The following is a 17255-nucleotide window of genomic DNA, read 5'->3' on the forward strand; positions in this document are numbered from 1 at the left end:
TAGGAACGCGCTCGATGGCCCCCTTGGCCAAGAGGGCCGCGACGTCCTGTCGAAGAAGTGCCCAGTGATCCCCCGACATGTGGTGGTACTGGGGTGGCATGGCTGGAGGGGTAGTCTCAAAGGGGAGGGAGTAGAACCCACCTGTCCGAAGTGATATTGTGCCAGTGGGGGAGCCAATGGCAAATCGAACTACGAAAGATTGGAGGCAGTGGTGGACAGGGTGGAGGTGAACTGACCCGCCCGCTGGCCCCCTGACCCAGCTCGGTGGGTCCCACGTCCACGCTGAGACTGTTGCTGGGCAGGCCTGTGGCTCCGAAGCGAACGTGTCGGGCGCCCCTTCAGTTGCCACGGAAGGAGCGAAAAGCAGAAGGCAGAGGGCACGTGGCGGAAAGGCCCAGAGACTTGGCCTTAGCCTGCGACTCCTTAAAGCACTCCTACGCACCATCTGCTTTGTTGCCAAAAAGGCGAATGCCATCAAAGGGCATGTCCATCAGAGTCCCCAGAAAAACGAGTTGTACGCAGCCAGGCGTGGCGACTGAAACCACTGTCGTAGAAATCGCCCTGCCCAGCGAGTCGGCGGTGTCAAGGCAACAACAAATAGTGAACTTGGCCGCATCCCTCCCTTCCTCAATAGCTTGAGAGAGCACTGTCCGGGCCTCCTCCGGACATCGAGGCAGCACGCGCGCCACCGTATCCCACACAGAGTGGGAATAACGGCCCAAGAGGCTTGCGGTGTTCACAGATAGCAGCCCTGAACTGACAGAAGAAAAAATCTTCTTCCCAAATTGCTCCAGTTTCTTGGATTCCCTGTCCGGGGGTGCAGTAGGGAATGCGCTCGGGGGACGCAGAGGCTTGGACAACCAAGTGTTGGGAAAGGAAAAGGGGCTCACCCGGGGCTGGGCGAAGGCGTCGGGCCACGTTCCTATCCCCAGGAGCCCCTGTGTTGGGCCTGGACCAGGTGCCCAAAAGAACGTCTGAAAGTGCATCATTAAAAGGCAGCAGTGGCTCCGCAGAAGTAGCCGTCGGCTGAAGCACTTCTGTCAGGAGGTTAGTCCTGACGGCCACTGTAGGGAGTTCGAGGTGGAGGGCCTCTGCCGCCCTACGCAACACCACTGCGTAACTTGCACCCTCCTCCGTAGCCACGGTAGGAGGAGTTAGCATGCCACGGTCAGGAGAGGTATCCAGACCTCTGGCCTCATCCAGCTCCTCTGCCCACATTGCGCTGTGAGAGGGTCCTCAGACCCCTCCCAGTCCTCCCCTTCCTCCTATGGCTGATGAACAGGCCGAAAATAAGGAGGATGGACATAGGGATAGAAATCCCCCATTGGCGTCGGAATCCGCGTCGAGTGAATTAGTTCCGGCGCTGTATCCACATGGGGCTGAAACATTAGGGGGGCCAGAGCAGACAGCGATGCCGGAGCTGCCAACAGTAAAGGGCGAGGACCCCCAGACAGGGCCCAAATGCACACCGTCTGGCGAGCTATGGCTGACAAATTCCTGCATCTGGGCCAGTGTCGCCTACGGAACCAGGAAGGGCGGGTAGGCCGGCGGCAAATGCATAAACTCCGCCGGAGCCACATGGGAGTCACCACCCGCACACTCAGCCACGATGGGCGAGGGGAAGTCTGAAAGCGATGGCGCTTCTTCAAACGCTTCGTCGAACCTGACCCAGAGTGCGAAGACTTCGATCCAGATGAACAATGGTGATTCCGCGACCGGTCCCTCGACCTCCCATGGGACCAGGACCTGGAGCGGCGCGGAGCAAACTGCTGGACTTCAAGCAACTTTCGGGACCACTCCCGCAAAGTCTTTGGCGACATGGCACAGCAGTCGGGGCACGACTTGGGGTCATGATCGCACCCAAGGCAGTAAAGACACACGGTGCGAGTCAGTCACCGACATCATGCGATGATAGTCCGAGCAGGACTTGAAGCCGGGCATCCCTACTTCACCAGGAGTCGATTGATTCGAAAGATAGAGACAGAAAGGCCTAGAAAAACTCAGTCAAAAAGTGACGGGGTACCGCTCTCTCCGTATATGCACTTGCTGACGTGGAAGAAAACAAGTTACTTACCTGTAACTTTGGTTCCCCAGTATTGGTAACTTTCATAGATTCTCATGCTTTGTATCATTCCCCGTCGTCGGAATGGGAGCCTCGGTAACAAAAATATATATATATATACATATGTATAACCATAGAAACAAAAGAGAAAAATTAGGCCCAGGCCTCATCTCATTTTGTAGTATATCACCCTCTTTGTGTAAAAGAGCCCAAACTTTTGCCAGGGCCAATCAGCACAGCCTCACCCTCTGGAACCTTCCTGAGAGAGCTCAGAGCCTCAGATTTTCGTAGCCGTTGTGCCAACAGCCACTATCTTAGTAAGCCTGCAGAGCTTTCCCAGGGGAGGTGGGTGGGCGCATGAGAATCTATGAAAGTTACCAATACTGGGGAACCAAAGTTACAGGTAAGTAACTTGTTTTCTTACCCCAGTATTGGAACTTTCATAGATTCTCATGCTTTGTATCAGAATAGCAAGCAGTAGATCACGACAAGCACATTTCGGTAATTACATGGCTTTACAAAATCATCTCAGTGCACATGATAAAACAACCATTACTGAAACCAAATGTGCTTACCAGGATGGAGGGATTGTAGGGAAAGCTCACCTCTCATTGAAAAAGATTCCGGAGGACTGCTTGACCAACCGCAGCGTCAGCTCGTCCCACCGATTCCAGGCAGTAGTGCTTCGTGAAGGTGTGTACACTGCTCCACGTTGCTGCCCTGCAGATGTCCTTAATCGCCACTCCAGCAAAGAGAGCCACTGAAGACGCCATCGCTCTCGTAGAATGCGCCCGGGCCCTCTTATCCAAAGGTTTGCCCGCAGCCTGATGACAGTACTGAATTGCACTGGAGATCCAGCGGGAAATGCCACTCTTGGCGAGCGGTAACCCCTTCCGTGGTGCACTGTAGGCGATAAATAGTTGAGTAGACTTTCTGAAAGAGCGTGTACGCTCCAGATAGAATTTCAGGCATCTTTGGACATCCAAAGAATGCAATGTTCGTTCCGCTTGAGTGGAAGGACGCGGAAAAAAGGAGTTCAAAATTAAGGGTTCATTCAAATGAAACTCCGAAGGCACCTTCGGGATGAATTTTGGGTTGGTTCTCAAAATCATGACATCCCTCTTGAACTGTAGAAAAGGCTCCACTATAGAGAGAGCCTGGAGTTCACTAACTCTCCTAGCCGAAGTCAATGCTAGGAGAAGGGCCAGTTTCCAAGATAGGAACTTCAAGTCCGCTTTGTGAATCGGCTCAAAGGGCGCTTTCATCAGTTGAGCCAGTACCAGGTTAAGTTGCCAGATAGGCGGAGGTGGCCGGACCGGAGGATACATCCGAAATAACCCCTTAAGGAACTGCTTAACAATTCTTGCAGACCATAGAGATGGCCCCGATGTCTTCCGTCGAAAGCGGGATAAGGCAGCCAGATGCACCTTGATCGAAGAGTGCGCCAGACCTGATTTGGCCAGAGACAGGATGTAGGGCAGAATCTGATGTGGCCGGGATTTGTAAGGATGGAGTTTATTCCTCTGGCACCAAAGGCAAAATCTCTTCCACTTTGCCCTGTAGGTCTTATTAGTGCTGGGTGCCCGTGCCTGAGATAGAACATCCCTGCATTCCTGAGACAGATTCAGATGGCGGAATTCTCTGTGTTCAGGAGCCACGCTGACAAGTGAAGTGACTCCGGATCCGGATGGAGGACTTGGCCCTGATTTCTCGATAACAGAGATGGAATCAGTGGCAAGCGAATCTGGCGATCCTGGGAGAGAAGTAGGAGTTCCGAGAACCAGAACTGCCGCGCCCATGCTGGAGCAATGAGGATCATTTTGCATGGTTCTGCCCTGACCTTCCTGAGAACTCGAGGAATGAGGGGAATCGGAGGAAAGGCGTAGCAAAATGCGCCGAACCAAGCAATCGAAAGGGCATTCCCCAGAGACCCTCGCTGGGGAACCTTGCTTGCGTAAAACCGGCACTTGGCGTTCTCCGGGGTCGCAAAGAGGTCTATGGTCGGAGTGCCCCATTTCTTGAACACTGCTTCCAGAGTGGCCTGATCCAGCTCCCACTCGTGCGTCACCTTCGTCTGCCGACTTAGAGCATCCGCTGTGATGTTGAGACACCCCGCCAGGTGCTCGGCTCGCAGAGTGATCCCGTGAGAGATGGCAAATTCCCAGATCACCTGAGCTTCTTTGGACAGCGTCCGTGATCTCGTTCCCCCTTGCTTGTTTATATAATGCATGGCCGTAGTGTTGTCTGTCCGGACCAGCACTGCACGGTTCTGAAGTCTGGGGAGGAACGCCAGCAAGGCTAAGTGAATGGCCCTCAGCTCCAAAAGATTGATGTGGCGCAGTCTGTCTGCTGGACTCCAGTGACCGCTGACCTGAAGCTCCTGGAGGACAGCTCCCCACCCTTCTAGGGAAGCATCCGTGGTGACCACCATAGGAGAAGGAGGGATTCGGAACGTTAATCCTCCTGCGATGTTTTCCTTCCCCAGCCACCATTCGCAAGCCGTGCGCATGGCAGGTGTTATCCATACTTTGTCGTTGAACGATCCTTCTGCCTGACGCCACTGTTTGTCCAGCTCCTCCTGTAGAGGACGCATATGTAGCCTGCAATGCGGTATCAAAGGTATGCAGGATGAGATTGATCCGAGCAAGGACTTGTACTGTCGAACCGATACATGTCTCTTGTGTAGTAGTAGACGAGCGGAAGCGGCCAGTTTGCCCTGACGCTCCTCTGACGGACGAGCCGTGCATCGTCTTGTGTCCAGAATTGCCCCAAGGAACTTCCGTGACCTGGAGGGTATCAGTTCTGACTTGGACACATTGAGCTGAAGACCCAAATGGGCGAACAATCTTATGCAAGTTGACACAGCCTGAGACGTTGCCCTGAACGATGGAGCCTTGATGAGCCAGTCGTCCAAGTACGGGAACACTTCCAAGGACTGCTTCCTCAGGAAAGCAGCGACTGGTGCCAGCATCTTCGTGAAAATGCGGGGTGCCGACCGAAGGCCAAACGGGAGCACCTTGAACTGGAAATGGCTCTTGCCTACTGTGAAGCGTAGATATTGCCTGTGAGCTGGGTGGATCGGAACATGAAAGTAAGCATCCTCTAAATCCAGGGATGCCAAAAAATCTCCCGGATTGAGCAGCTTTAGAATATCCTGGAGTGTGACCATCCTGAAAGAGAGCTTGATGAGATAGGTGTTGAGCTCCCTGAGGTCTAGTATAGGACGCCATGCCTCCTCCGTCTTCCGAACCAGGAAGAACCTGGAATAAAACCCCTTGGCCCTTTGTGAAAGTGGCACGGGCTCTATCGCCCCCTTGATGAAAAGCTGGTGGGCTTCGAGATGTAATAGTCGGAGATGTTTCGCTGCACGGGCGTCTGGAGCTCTTGTTGGAGGAAGATCTTGGAACTCCAACGTATGGCCACTCTGAACTATGTTCAAGACCCACCGGTCTGATGTTAAACGCGCCCAGCTGTCCAGACAAAAAGATATCCTGCCCCCAACCGGTGTTTGTGGCAGGGGAGGAACAGTAGCCAGAGCCAGGAGGCCGCTATTGCCTCTTGGCGTTGTCTCGTCCCTGACGATTCCGACGTCCTCTCTGGGACTGCCGAGAGAAAGACGCCGACTGTCCTTGGCGCTGGCTGGAGTATTGTCCTTTATAAGACTGTCCAGATTGAGAGGAATACTGCCGTTGGTTTCCTCTGTAGTTAGAAAACCCCCGACCACGTGCCCCCTTAAATGGCACCTTGCGGTAGGTCAAGGAGCCTAAGGACTTAGCTGTATCGGTGTCCTTTTTAATGCCTTGGAGGGCGTCATCCACATGCTTTCCAAAAAGCATCTCTCCGTCAAAGGGGAGGTCCAAGATCTTATTCTGGACCTCCTGGCGAAACCAAGTCGCCTTCAACCAGCCTTGGCGGCGCAAGACGGCAGAGCCCGCCAAAGCCCTGAAAGCAGTTGAAGCAATGTCCATCGCACAGTCGATGACTTCCGAGGAGCATCGTTCTCCCTCCATCAGCACTTGTCTGGCTTCGTCTTGACTAGTTTCTGGTAGCTGGTCCAGGAATGGTTCCATATCACACCACATCTGGCGGTCGTATCTGCCCAGAATAGCCAGAGAATTTGCTGCCCGCACCAACAAGCTGGCCATGGTGGAGAATCTTTTACCCACATTGTCCAGTCTTCTGCCTTCTTTATCTGGAGGCGTGGTTAAAGGAGTGGACGGATTCTTAGATTTACTTTGAGCAGCTTGTGAAATAACAGAATCCGGCTTAGGTTGTCCTAGAAGACACGCAGGACTGCCCTCTGGTGCCTTGTATTTCTTCTCCAGCCGGGGAAGAACCGGAATGACAGTTGCTGGATTCTGCATTGTCTTCAATCCCTCATCCCAGACATGTTCTATAATGGGAATTGATCTTACAGACTTCTTATATTGGGCTTTAAAGTCATATAGGAAGCAGTCGGACTGCTCCACCGTAAAGGGCAAACCAAACCTCTTGGATGCCCGTTCCATCAAATTATGGAAACCACCAATGTCCACCGGAGGCGATATATTTGTCTCTCGGCCTACAGCATCAGGATCCTGTGTATCATCAGGGTCCCCATCTGGATCCCCTGGATCTGTAAGTGGGATCACCTCTCCCTCGTCGTCTTCGTCCGTATCTCCATCGTCCGCGTCATCAGCAGGTTCCGTACCTGAAGGTTGGGGAACCACTAAGGGCAGCACTGGTGAAATGGACCGAGGTACCTCTCTTGGTAGGGGTGGCAAGTCCATTGGTATGTCACGTGGCACTTCCAAAGGAGAAGGACGCACTGGAGTGCGATCCGGCAACGTCGGAAAACGAGATCTGTAGTCTTGCAGCATCTGTTGCAAATCCGACACCAAAGCCACTGGCAAGGCAATTAGGTCCTGCCTTACAGGGCGGGGGCGTAATCCCTGTTGGTGCCCCTCCTGCCCCTCTGGGCCATAAAACTCCTCCGTATCTGTGTCCTGCTGTTTGACATTCAGGTCTGAAAGGCTGTATGCGTCCCCAAACTGCCCATCCTCCTCATCCTCCTCCGAGTCCTCGAGAAGCATGGATGGTGGCAAAGGCGTGACCCGCCTAGGGGAAGTCATGTCCGGTGTAATCACTAATCTTTGGGTTGAAAAATCCAAATTTTTCGTCGTCGACGGTCCCGACGGCGGTCTCGTCGACGGAGTCGATGGCAACGGGATTTCCAATGTCGACGTACTCGACGACGACTGAAAGGCAACTGTCGTCGACGGAGCTGAAATCGTCGTCGACGATGAGGCCGTCGACAGTCCTGTAATCCTCGTCGACGGAGCAGTCGTCGACGGAGTAGTCGTCGACAGAGCAGTCGTCGACGAAGCAGTCGTCGACGGGGCAGCCGTCGACGGGGCAGCCGTCACCGGAGCAGTCGTCGACGGAGCAGTCGTCGACGGAGTTTTCTTTTTCGTCGACGTAGTATGTTTCATCGTCGGCGGAGCACCCGTCGACAGTCTCGTCGACGAACTTGTAGTCATCAACATCGACGAACTCGTCGTCGTCGTCGTCATCGTCGACGTGGTCTTCGTCGTCGACACCGCCGTCGACGAAGTAGATATTGTCGACGGTCTCGTGGACGACCCCATGGAAATAGGCTTAATTGAGGAGATCGTCGTCGACGTACCTGCTGCCGCCTGCGTCGACGGACGCGGTTTCTTCAGTGGCACCAACTGAGGAGCTTCTGCAGCCTGTTTCTTTACAGGTTTCTCCTTCTGGGACGGAGGGGTAGATGTAGCAACCCCCTTATTGTCCTTAGGGGCTATGTCCACAGTAGCCCGTCCCTGCCTCTCCTTTACACTGTCGTGAGGAGATTTTTTGGGACCAGCCTCCTCAGACCTGTCAGAGATCCCGTGAGGGGCTTTGAGAGGAACCTTGAGAGGGGGTTCCGCAGAAGTGGAGGGCGATGACCTACCCCTCTTCTTCGATCTCCTGGAGGAGGTGCCAGAGATAGATTCTTCCTCATCCGAAGAAATGACCTCCCTGGTCTTTATCTTCTGCAGCCACGTCAGCAAGCGCCCCTCTCTGTCTCTCAAGGTCTTGGTCGAGAAGGTCCGACAGATTTTACAGTCAGTGGCCTTGTGTTCCGGGTACAGGCAGTATATGCAGTTCTCATGCCTGTCTTCCACAAACAGTCTCTTCTTCCCACAAGAGGCACAAGCCCTAAATAAAGCTTTCTTCTCCTTTTCTGACATTCTGTCTCAAAAGATGGTAATAAAGATATCCAAAAGTAACTCTGTGAAAAAAACTGAGCAGAGCTCAGTGGAGACTCCCTAGCACAACGTGCGGTAGAAAAATCTGAGGCTCTGAGCTCTCTCAGGAAGGTTCCAGAGGGTGAGGCTGTGCTGATTGGCCCTGGCAAAAGTTTGGGCTCTTTTACACAAAGAGGGTGATATACTACAAAATGAGATGAGGCCTGGGCCTAATTTTTCTCTTTTGTTTCTATGGTTATACATATGTATATATATATATATTTTTGTTACCGAGGCTCCCATTCCGACGACGGGGAATGATACAAAGCATGAGAATCTATGAAAGTTCCAATACTGGGGTAAAAAGAAAGAACTGACGTCAGCACGTGAGGGCAGCATCGAAGGAGTTGCCGCAACGTCATCTCTGCGACCACGACGCCAACGGCGGACACGGAACCGCACAAGGCCACCTTCCGATGCGCAGGTATACTGCTGGCGATACCTTTGCGGATCCAGTCTGATGCCTGGGGTCATTCCTTGTTAAGGTAAGGAATCCATCACTAACGTGTTTCTTTCAGATCACTACATTAACTAATAACCTGGGTTCCGGAAAAGTGTTCTACTTGCCGTAAAGCGTTTTAACACCTAGTCAGGGTTAGTAAGAGCTTTATAAATACTATTACAAAAGATGTTCATGAACTATTATTGCCTCCAGTCTTACCTGCACATTGAACTGAACCTATTCTAGCTGTGCACTTGACACTGGTATGGAAAAGCTAATCAGACAGCCTTGGAGGTTTCTGGCATGGCAATGTGTATTTTACTGGAGTAATCTGTTGCAAACTTGCTGATGTAGAAATTAAGCTGCCATCACAAGCAGAATCTAGTACAGAACAGCTCCTACTGGCATACAGATCTTTATAATATTGGCGGCACTCTGGAGTATTTGATTAACGCCATGAAATTATTGGCATCATCTCAAAATATTTGTCATATAAAGGTGGTCACTACCGAGTAAATCTGGTTCAGTCACACTTTCAATTGAAAAGGCATTAGAGTTGCCTACAACTTTTGACCCAGTGGACGGATTACCACAAGGTCTGTCAAATCACTAGCTTTGTCCAAAAAGTAGTGATTCATCATTTTATCTCCAATTGGAAAAAATGTTCATGCCTACAACCCAAACCACTGAATGGATTTCTTTCAAACTAGGCATAAAAGTACAACTTTACTCATAAAGCATACTGTTTCATTGTAAACGCATTCAGTAGTTTGAGTTAGTAGTGTTTTAAAAAATTGTTGAGCAGCCTTTAAAGGGTTAATACCGGTGTACCCCAACTGTTTTACCGCGAGTCATTACTCACGATTCCCTTCACTCACAGACATTTTAATGAAATTTTATTTTGCTGGCTAAGGTTCTAGAGCTTTGAATTTTTCCCACCTATCCAAAAACTTCAGTGAACCACGATTCCAGTTTCGCACTGTGGAAAAACAATGTGCAGCAAAATGGAGGATGAGCCTCAGAGATGCCTAATACAAGAACATGGTATCAGGGATAGCTTTGAGTCCATGTTCACATCCAGGTTCCTAACCAGTCCTGAGGTCACTTGGGAGCGTCAAGTTGCTTGGGCCATAATTCTATAGGTTGAGGTTTATAGAACTGTCTGCAGATCATGATTAACGTTTTTTGCAGTGTTAAGCCTCATGGGATCGATTATTCATCATTCATGGTGTTGACGATTTGAAGCAGTTGAGACCCCAGATTGTGCAGTGTCTTTATGGCCTTGTTTTGAACGCATTTGCCTTCACAAGCCAGTCGTCCAGGTAGGGGATCTTTGGAGTCCGCATCGAAACATTTGTTATTGTCAAGCAATTTCATGACACAGGTGCATAGCTGGTTTTGTTGGCATCAAGACAGACTGACATCTAGCCAGCCTTCTCAGATTCAGTTTTATCCCTTTGATGCTTATGATATTTTTTCGAAGTTGGAGCTAGTTGAGGGTTTGATTTCAGCAGTGTCGTTATATCATGGGGCTCTTTTGGCCTGGCATCAAAATTTTCAACATCTGTATGTTTAGAGTTCAAAACTCCTTGGCTCGCTCACTGGATGCACTTATGTTATCTTGCTCAATCACTTTTTAGGACTCTTCTCTGTCTACCTCCTCAAGCTCCTGCTCTTCTCTCTGGGCCTCTGTGTCCTCAATTGGGTCCTCTGTCACTCAACAGGCCCTGGTTCAATAAGAACCCCTCTTTTCCTTGTAATGACACCATGGCGTAGCAGGCACCCCTCTGCTTCTGTCTTGCTCGAATTGTCCTTGGCAAGAACTCCAAGAAGGCTTCGCAATCCTCTGAATTGCGGTCTTTAATAAGGCAGTGATTACATACCGAATGGTTGTCTTTTTGTGCGTATTTATAGTAGGCCAAATATAAGTTGTGTGTGCTCAATACTCCTCTCTCATTCTTTAACCCACAGTCTCATTGTGCATATGGTTGCTCACCTCGGTCCAATATTCTTCGGTGTTCTTTCTATCGGATGATTTTTTCACAGTTCCAGTTTTCAATTGCTTTCCTGGTTTTTCTCTGGGACTGTGAATCTGTGCTATGCAGTCTCTTCCCCTTTGACTCCGTAGCTGTGTCCCTAGCTCCAGACAATGCCAGAAAACCAGATCTGAAAACTGCTAGTACGTAGAAGAGTTTCTGGGGCACACATTTGACGTCACACAGGGAGGGGCATAACCCATATGCTCACAAACACGAAAATAAGAAAATAGACTACAAAGCAACTATTATGGACCCAACAACAAGATGGCAGAATAATGCACAGTATGTGAATCCACAAAGTATTCATGCTGCAAAACCCTGCTTGTGCCCACAGTTTCAGATTAGTGCTGTGGAGGAAGGCTGTAGGCAGTGGGAAGTGCACAAAGAGTAGAAACCAGGATCATAAATGAGGCCTTGCAACCAATCACTCAAAGAGCACGGTTGACTGACGACAGCAGGTAGGACAGAGGCCTGGCCACAGGCCAGCGCCTTTGGCAAATCTCCACTACACATGGTTGGTAGGGGTTGGTTGACATCAGGTGGATGGACAAGATTCTAACTGAAAGCCAGGCCCTCCACTCAAGCCCCTTTGTGTATGCTCAAAGGCTATGTGCTGCATGGGCAGACTGACGGCAGGGGCAAAGACTCAGTTTCAGACCATGTGCTAAATCAGACAAGATAGGCTAATGGCAGAAGGCTGGGGATGGGCAAAGAGGGTGTTCTGGTCTGCAGCCAAATCTCACTAGAGAAGGCAGACGGGGTTGGCTGAAGGCAGGGGTTTGGGCACTGTGCCTGGCTGCAGGTTAAGCACCAAGACAAACACCCAGCCATGTGCAGCATGGATGAGAAGACTGCAGGGTTGCATAGGCCCGCTGTGCTACTCCAGCCAAAGGCCAGGAGCTGCTGGAGTTGGCAGGCGGGGTGGTAGGTATGTCAAAGGCTGGCCACAGGCAAGGTCCTGCTTCACATGGCCAAAGGCTGTGAGCTGCTGGCGTTGCCTGCTAACAGTATGTTGGATGCACGGCCTGACCGCAGACAGGGTTGAAAATTAGGCACTCCTTGAAAATATAAGTAAACTAAATACTAAAATAAATGAAATTCACAGGGAGAAACTGCTAAAAACTGATTGGTTCCAGGAAAATGCCAACCCCCGAAGAATTCTGCCAGTTCATTTTTGTAGCTGCAAATGAGGAAAAAGTGGCATCCCTGATGTTTTTCAGCATTGTAAGATAGTTGTTGCAAGACAGCTGTACTGACATTTGAACCACTGAAATAGTCATTGCAATAAATATATTAACTCGCACTATTCACATAAAACTAAATCACAGACCCCCTCACCCCCCTACACCCCAGTACCCACCCACAAGTTCCCTTCCGGTACCTGTGAGGTTGACATGCGAGAGGTATCTTGTCGGCCAGTTAAATCAGACGAAGAGATATTGACAGGGGCACCACGATGCAATCTCATACTCACTTTCCGTTCACGTTCCGCTCCCGTCACTGGGCGAGGAGAAGTGTTAGCTGAGAATGAGAGAGAAGCAACACTTTACAACAACTCTCGAGTGCTGACGCAATTCCAATACTACCTTGTAACTTAGCTTATTGTTAAGCAATATAAAAAACAAATTACAAGAGTCCCAAAATCAAGCACCTGACATACTGAACAGCCTTCCAAATATACATCTCAATTATGTTCACATCTGTCTTCTGTTCAATCGGACAACTAATAGAAGAAAACAAATATCAGCATAGCAATGCTTAAAACTGTTCAACAGAAGTACAGGTTCTTTGATAAGGGACAGAGAACAAAGCACAGGCACAGTAGGTCAAGAAAACAAATGAAAACTTACAGGAGTGGTTAGTTTCACTGCAAAGATCCAGAAGAAACTTGTAGCTTTGTGGCAAGAGAATATGTCAAGTCAGACCCAAATATTCAGAGATCTGGTCAGATAGTAATGGTGGCAGTGCTGCATTGATAAAGGCCACAGCAGAGACATGTTTTATGGTGGTTCTGTATTCTTTTGCAAGAGCCCAGAGAGGGGTTTCTTCAACGCTTGAAGACCCAGGAATCCACCATACAGTAAAAATAAATTCAAGTCATCTGGAAACACGTTTTCTCCATCTAGTGAGATCAAAAGTGTACTCCTCAAGTGTTTTAAAACGAACTGCATACCAGTAAGGAGAAGGCTACTTACCTAGTATGCATCTGTTCTTGGCATGTAGAGCTACATGCTGTGCATAGCCAGTGTTAAAGTTTAGTATGGATAGATTTCCATCAATATCCTACTTAGACTCGCTCAAGCTTCTCTTATCTGCCAAATCAGGTTCACACTATGATCCATGTCCAGTAGCAATAGCAAAATTGGCCTCTGAACCTATAGCCTCGACACTTACACCTCTTTTCAATGCTATGTTTTCTGAAGGGCTTTTTCCTAAATTATGGAAAACTGCATTGGTCTTGCCGCTTTAAAAAAAGCCTAGTTTGGATATTAAAGACCCAAGCAGTTTCCGCCCCATCTCACGCCTCCCTTTGCCCTCCAAACTTGTGGAGAAATACATGAACACTAAATTGAGCTCTTATTTATGTGAAGCCAAGGTTGATGGTCTCGAAGGGTAGAGATCATCCTGGGGGGACATTAGGGATGTCTGGAATGTTATCGTCCCATGGGTCTGGGGAGCCTGTAGGAGTGGGGTCCCCTGTGGGCTGGTCATGGGGCTGGCATCCTGTGTCATCATAGACCTTATCCTCATCATCAGCATCCGGAGAGGGTGTGGGAGAATGAGGAGGTGGTGGTGGTGGAGGAAGAGGTACAGGAGGGGGTGAAGGTATCCTCAGAGGGGAGGTAGCAAAGTCTTTCCTCTTTGGAGGTGGAGCTGGGGCAGGCTTGTCCAGCGATCTCTTTCTGATGCTGAGCATCAATGTCCAGTTTTAGGGTCCTTGACGAGTGTTTTTTGCAGTGGATCAGGCCTAAACAGTTCTTCTGTGAGTGGCTGATCATTCGGCACCGAAAGCTTCGGGCCGAAGGACTGCTAGTCTTGGAGTCTGCATCAGTTCGTTGTTTTGAACTGTGCGGCTTTGGAGTGGCTGGTTGTTTACTCTGCTCAGAGATGACTTTCGGCTTCGATGTGTGAGTGTCGATGGCTCTGTGTTTCTTGCTCGGCTCCAGGGACGGTGTCGGTACAGAGGAGCTTGTGCTTGTTTTCGGCACAGAGTGCTTCGGTGTGGAGCTCTGTGTCGAGGAGGAGGCCATGTTCTTTTTCGGCGCCGGTGCAGAGGAGTGGAGCTCGGCACCGACGGTAGGCTGGCCCGAGCCGCCGGAAGGCTTGATAGGCTTCTGCACTGGGCCCGAAGGCGAGGTGTGAGAAGCGATGTCCTTGGTGTTGCCTAGGCCCGAGGGCGAAGGCATGACCGAAGCCTTTTTGGATGCCGCGGAGGGGGTGGGGTTGGATGTTGGTACTCACAACCCTCTGTGCCAAAGTGAGGTCCTAGACATCGGAGTAGTCGGCCTCGGAGGCGCTGACGAGGCCCTCTTCGGTGTGCTGTCCTTCTAAAGCGTTGACGCCTTCGCTGAAGAGGTCATCTGGGATCGCCGTCGACGAGTGTGCCATGGTTCTTCTCGCCCTTCGGTCTCGAATGGTTTTCTTGGACCGGAAGGATTTGCACGCCGGACAGTCTCGAGCCTCGTGTTCAGGGGAGAAGGCATAGGTTGCATACCTCATGGAGATCGGTGTGGGGAAATTTGGACCCACATCAAGGACACTTTTTGAATGGAGTCCTTTCCATCAGCCAGGACCGAAGCTTGGGTAGGCCTGAAGGCCCTCGTCGACGACCGGAATCGAAGACTTGGAACAATGAGAGTCGCGTTGAGTGTGGAGATGGCGATCGAAAACAATACAGCGAAAAGGGGGAAGGATTGCACACCGATAGAAGAACTGGAAACTGTTCAGAGAGAGAATATACTTTTATTTGATTTCATAAAAAACCATAAAAGGGTGGAAAAACCACCATAGATAAAACTTACAAGAATGTACATTGTGATAATTATTATAAAAAGTATAAAAAGTTAACATGTAAGCAGAACTTTCAAATGGTTTCAAAACCAGGTAATCTAATGCTGCGTAAGTTGGTTAACGGGTTCTGCGTTGTCCAAATCTCTTGCTGCATTTTAAAAAAAGTTTATGGCTCTGCAGGACAATGGAATGGATGAGCCAGTAAGACAGTGAATCACTGCTGCTCTACAAGTTCTTTTTTGTTCCTTCCTAAAGATCTCCCGAAGGTCCTTTTTGCGCATTTCTGCCAAGGCAGGGCAGATGCATAGTAGATGCAGTAAAGACTCATCCCAAGCTCCACACGGGCGACATTCCTTGGATTGCCATACGTATTTCCATTTTGGGGTCAGGTCCTTTGAGGGACATGACCCTAGCCTTAGTAAAGTAAAAAAGTGTTTTTTCTGGGCTGAAAAGTGGTCCAGCAGGTAGGGTTGGGGTTGCAGCCTCTGGTATGTCTGAATCACGGCCCAGGCATGTTTATTTTTTGCTAAGGCAATTTTATCTAATAATATGGAATGCCGTTTTATCTCTTTGTTGACCAATTGTTTAAAGCAAGAGTAGGTGGAGGCTGTAAGCCATGCCTCCTCTAACTTCAATGCTAAGAGAGAGGCCCTCAGAACTTTGAAAATTGAATTTGTGAAGCTAGCTTGCTTTTCAATTTCCGCCCAACTATGATGTGCGAGTGTATTTTCCTCTGCGTCCCGCATCCTCCAGTAATACTTGACTAGTATGCCTTGTTTGTCAGGGATCTGATTTTTTTAAACCATATTCGAGACGAATTTGGGCTTGCGGGATGTGGCGGGGAATTGCAAACAGCTTCTTAAAAAGGATTGACTGATCCAAATTCAGGCCTATAGCATCCTTACCATTCAGGATTTCTGTGCCATACGAGACTGTTCAGAACCGGAGCGCGAAGTTCACATCCGAGCCCAATGGCGGAAAAAAACAATCTGAGGATGGAGCCGAAGCCCAGGCGCAATACGATCCAAGGGAGGAGTCACATACCTCGTGACTTCCAAAGACTTTCCAAGAGGAAAAACAACTGCAAACATCCGGGCCCAACACCAGATGGCGGTCTATGCACAGTGTGTAATCTGCAGCTCGTATGCCTCAAACAGCTACTTTCCAAGTAAGAAGGAAAATTCCTGGCATATAGAGCTGTAGTCATATGCTGTGCATAGATCGCATTCTAATTTTGGGTCCGGATGTTTGCGCCTTATTTTTCTTTTAAAAAAAGTATTTCTAGTCACTGGGTAGGTGACTTCTCCTTTCGGTGATAGTGCGCATGGGCATCGACTCCATTGTTAGATTGTTGTCCCGCAGAAGGAGATAGTGGAGTTAGTAAGAGTAGTAAAAGCAGATGTCCATGAATGCATGCATCCAAGTAAGATGTTACTGCAACAGGTATAGGTACCAGGGGAGGCGGGTGGGCGCATATGACTCTACAGCTGTATATACCAAGAACTTATGCATACTGGGTAAGTAGCATTTTCCATTTGAGGCCTATGAGCTGTAGATCATATGCTGTGCATAGACTACATAGCAGTTGTCTGAAATAGTGTAGATAAAATTGCCAGGCCCACTCTAGATTGTTGTCTTGCTAAAACATCTACACAATAGTGTTTTGTGAATGTGTAAGGTGTAGACCAATGTTGCAGCTTTGCATAGGTCATCTATGGGTATATTTCCAAAGAATGCCATAGAAGCCCCCTGTGTGCTCTAGGGTGAACTGTTAACGTTAGTTTTGCTTTTGCATAGCATATTTGAATGCACTTGTCTATCCTCCTTGCAATACCAGATTTTGATATGGGATTGTCTTTGTGTGGTGGAGCAAGAGAGACAAATTGTTGATTTGTGTTATGGAAAGGTTTTGTCCTTACTATGTAATAAAGCAATGCTCTCTTCACATCTAATGTGTGTAGGGCACGTTCTGCCACTGAATCTGGTTGAGGGAATAACACCGGTAAATCAACAGATTGATTGAAATGAAAAGCAGAAATTACTTCAGGAAGGAATTTAGGATTGGTTCTAAGAACCACTTTATTTTGGTGCATTTGTAAAAAGAGTTCTTCTATAGTTAATGGCTGAAGCTCACCCACTCTACTGAGTGATGTGATAGCAACTAGGAAAGCAACTTTCCATGAGAGAAATTGCAGCTCACATATGTGCAATGGTTCAAAGGGTGGACCCATTAGTCTGGTGAGAACAATGTTGAGATTTCACATTGGAGCAGGTGGACGTCTCGGGGGAAGGACTCTCGAGTCCCTCCATAAAGGCATTGATAATGGGCACTCTAAAAAAAGAGATAGATGTTCTCTATTCTGGAGGTATGCAGCTTAAGCGTATGGACGTGTACGCTAAATTGGAACGTT

At 49.2% G+C, this 17255-nt stretch overlaps 1 protein-coding gene across 4 annotated transcripts in view; it reads right to left on the bottom strand.

Moving 5' to 3' along the window:
* The window catches only part of CSNK1D (casein kinase 1 delta), a 308710-nt gene that overhangs the window by 83750 nt on the left and 207705 nt on the right, over window positions 1-17255 (bottom strand). For 2 of the 4 annotated variants that reach the window (XM_085617576.1, XM_085617577.1), the window contains exon 8: window positions 12215-12354. In XM_085617576.1, the coding sequence (XP_085473702.1) occupies window positions 12215-12354 (140 nt within the window). The remainder of the gene's footprint in view (window positions 1-12214; window positions 12355-17255) is intronic. The other 2 variants (XM_085617578.1, XM_085617579.1) reach the window with 1 other exon arrangement.

This window comes from Triturus cristatus, chromosome 7 (assembly GCF_964204655.1).
Source record: "Triturus cristatus chromosome 7, aTriCri1.1, whole genome shotgun sequence".
NCBI lineage: Eukaryota > Metazoa > Chordata > Amphibia > Caudata > Salamandridae > Triturus > Triturus cristatus.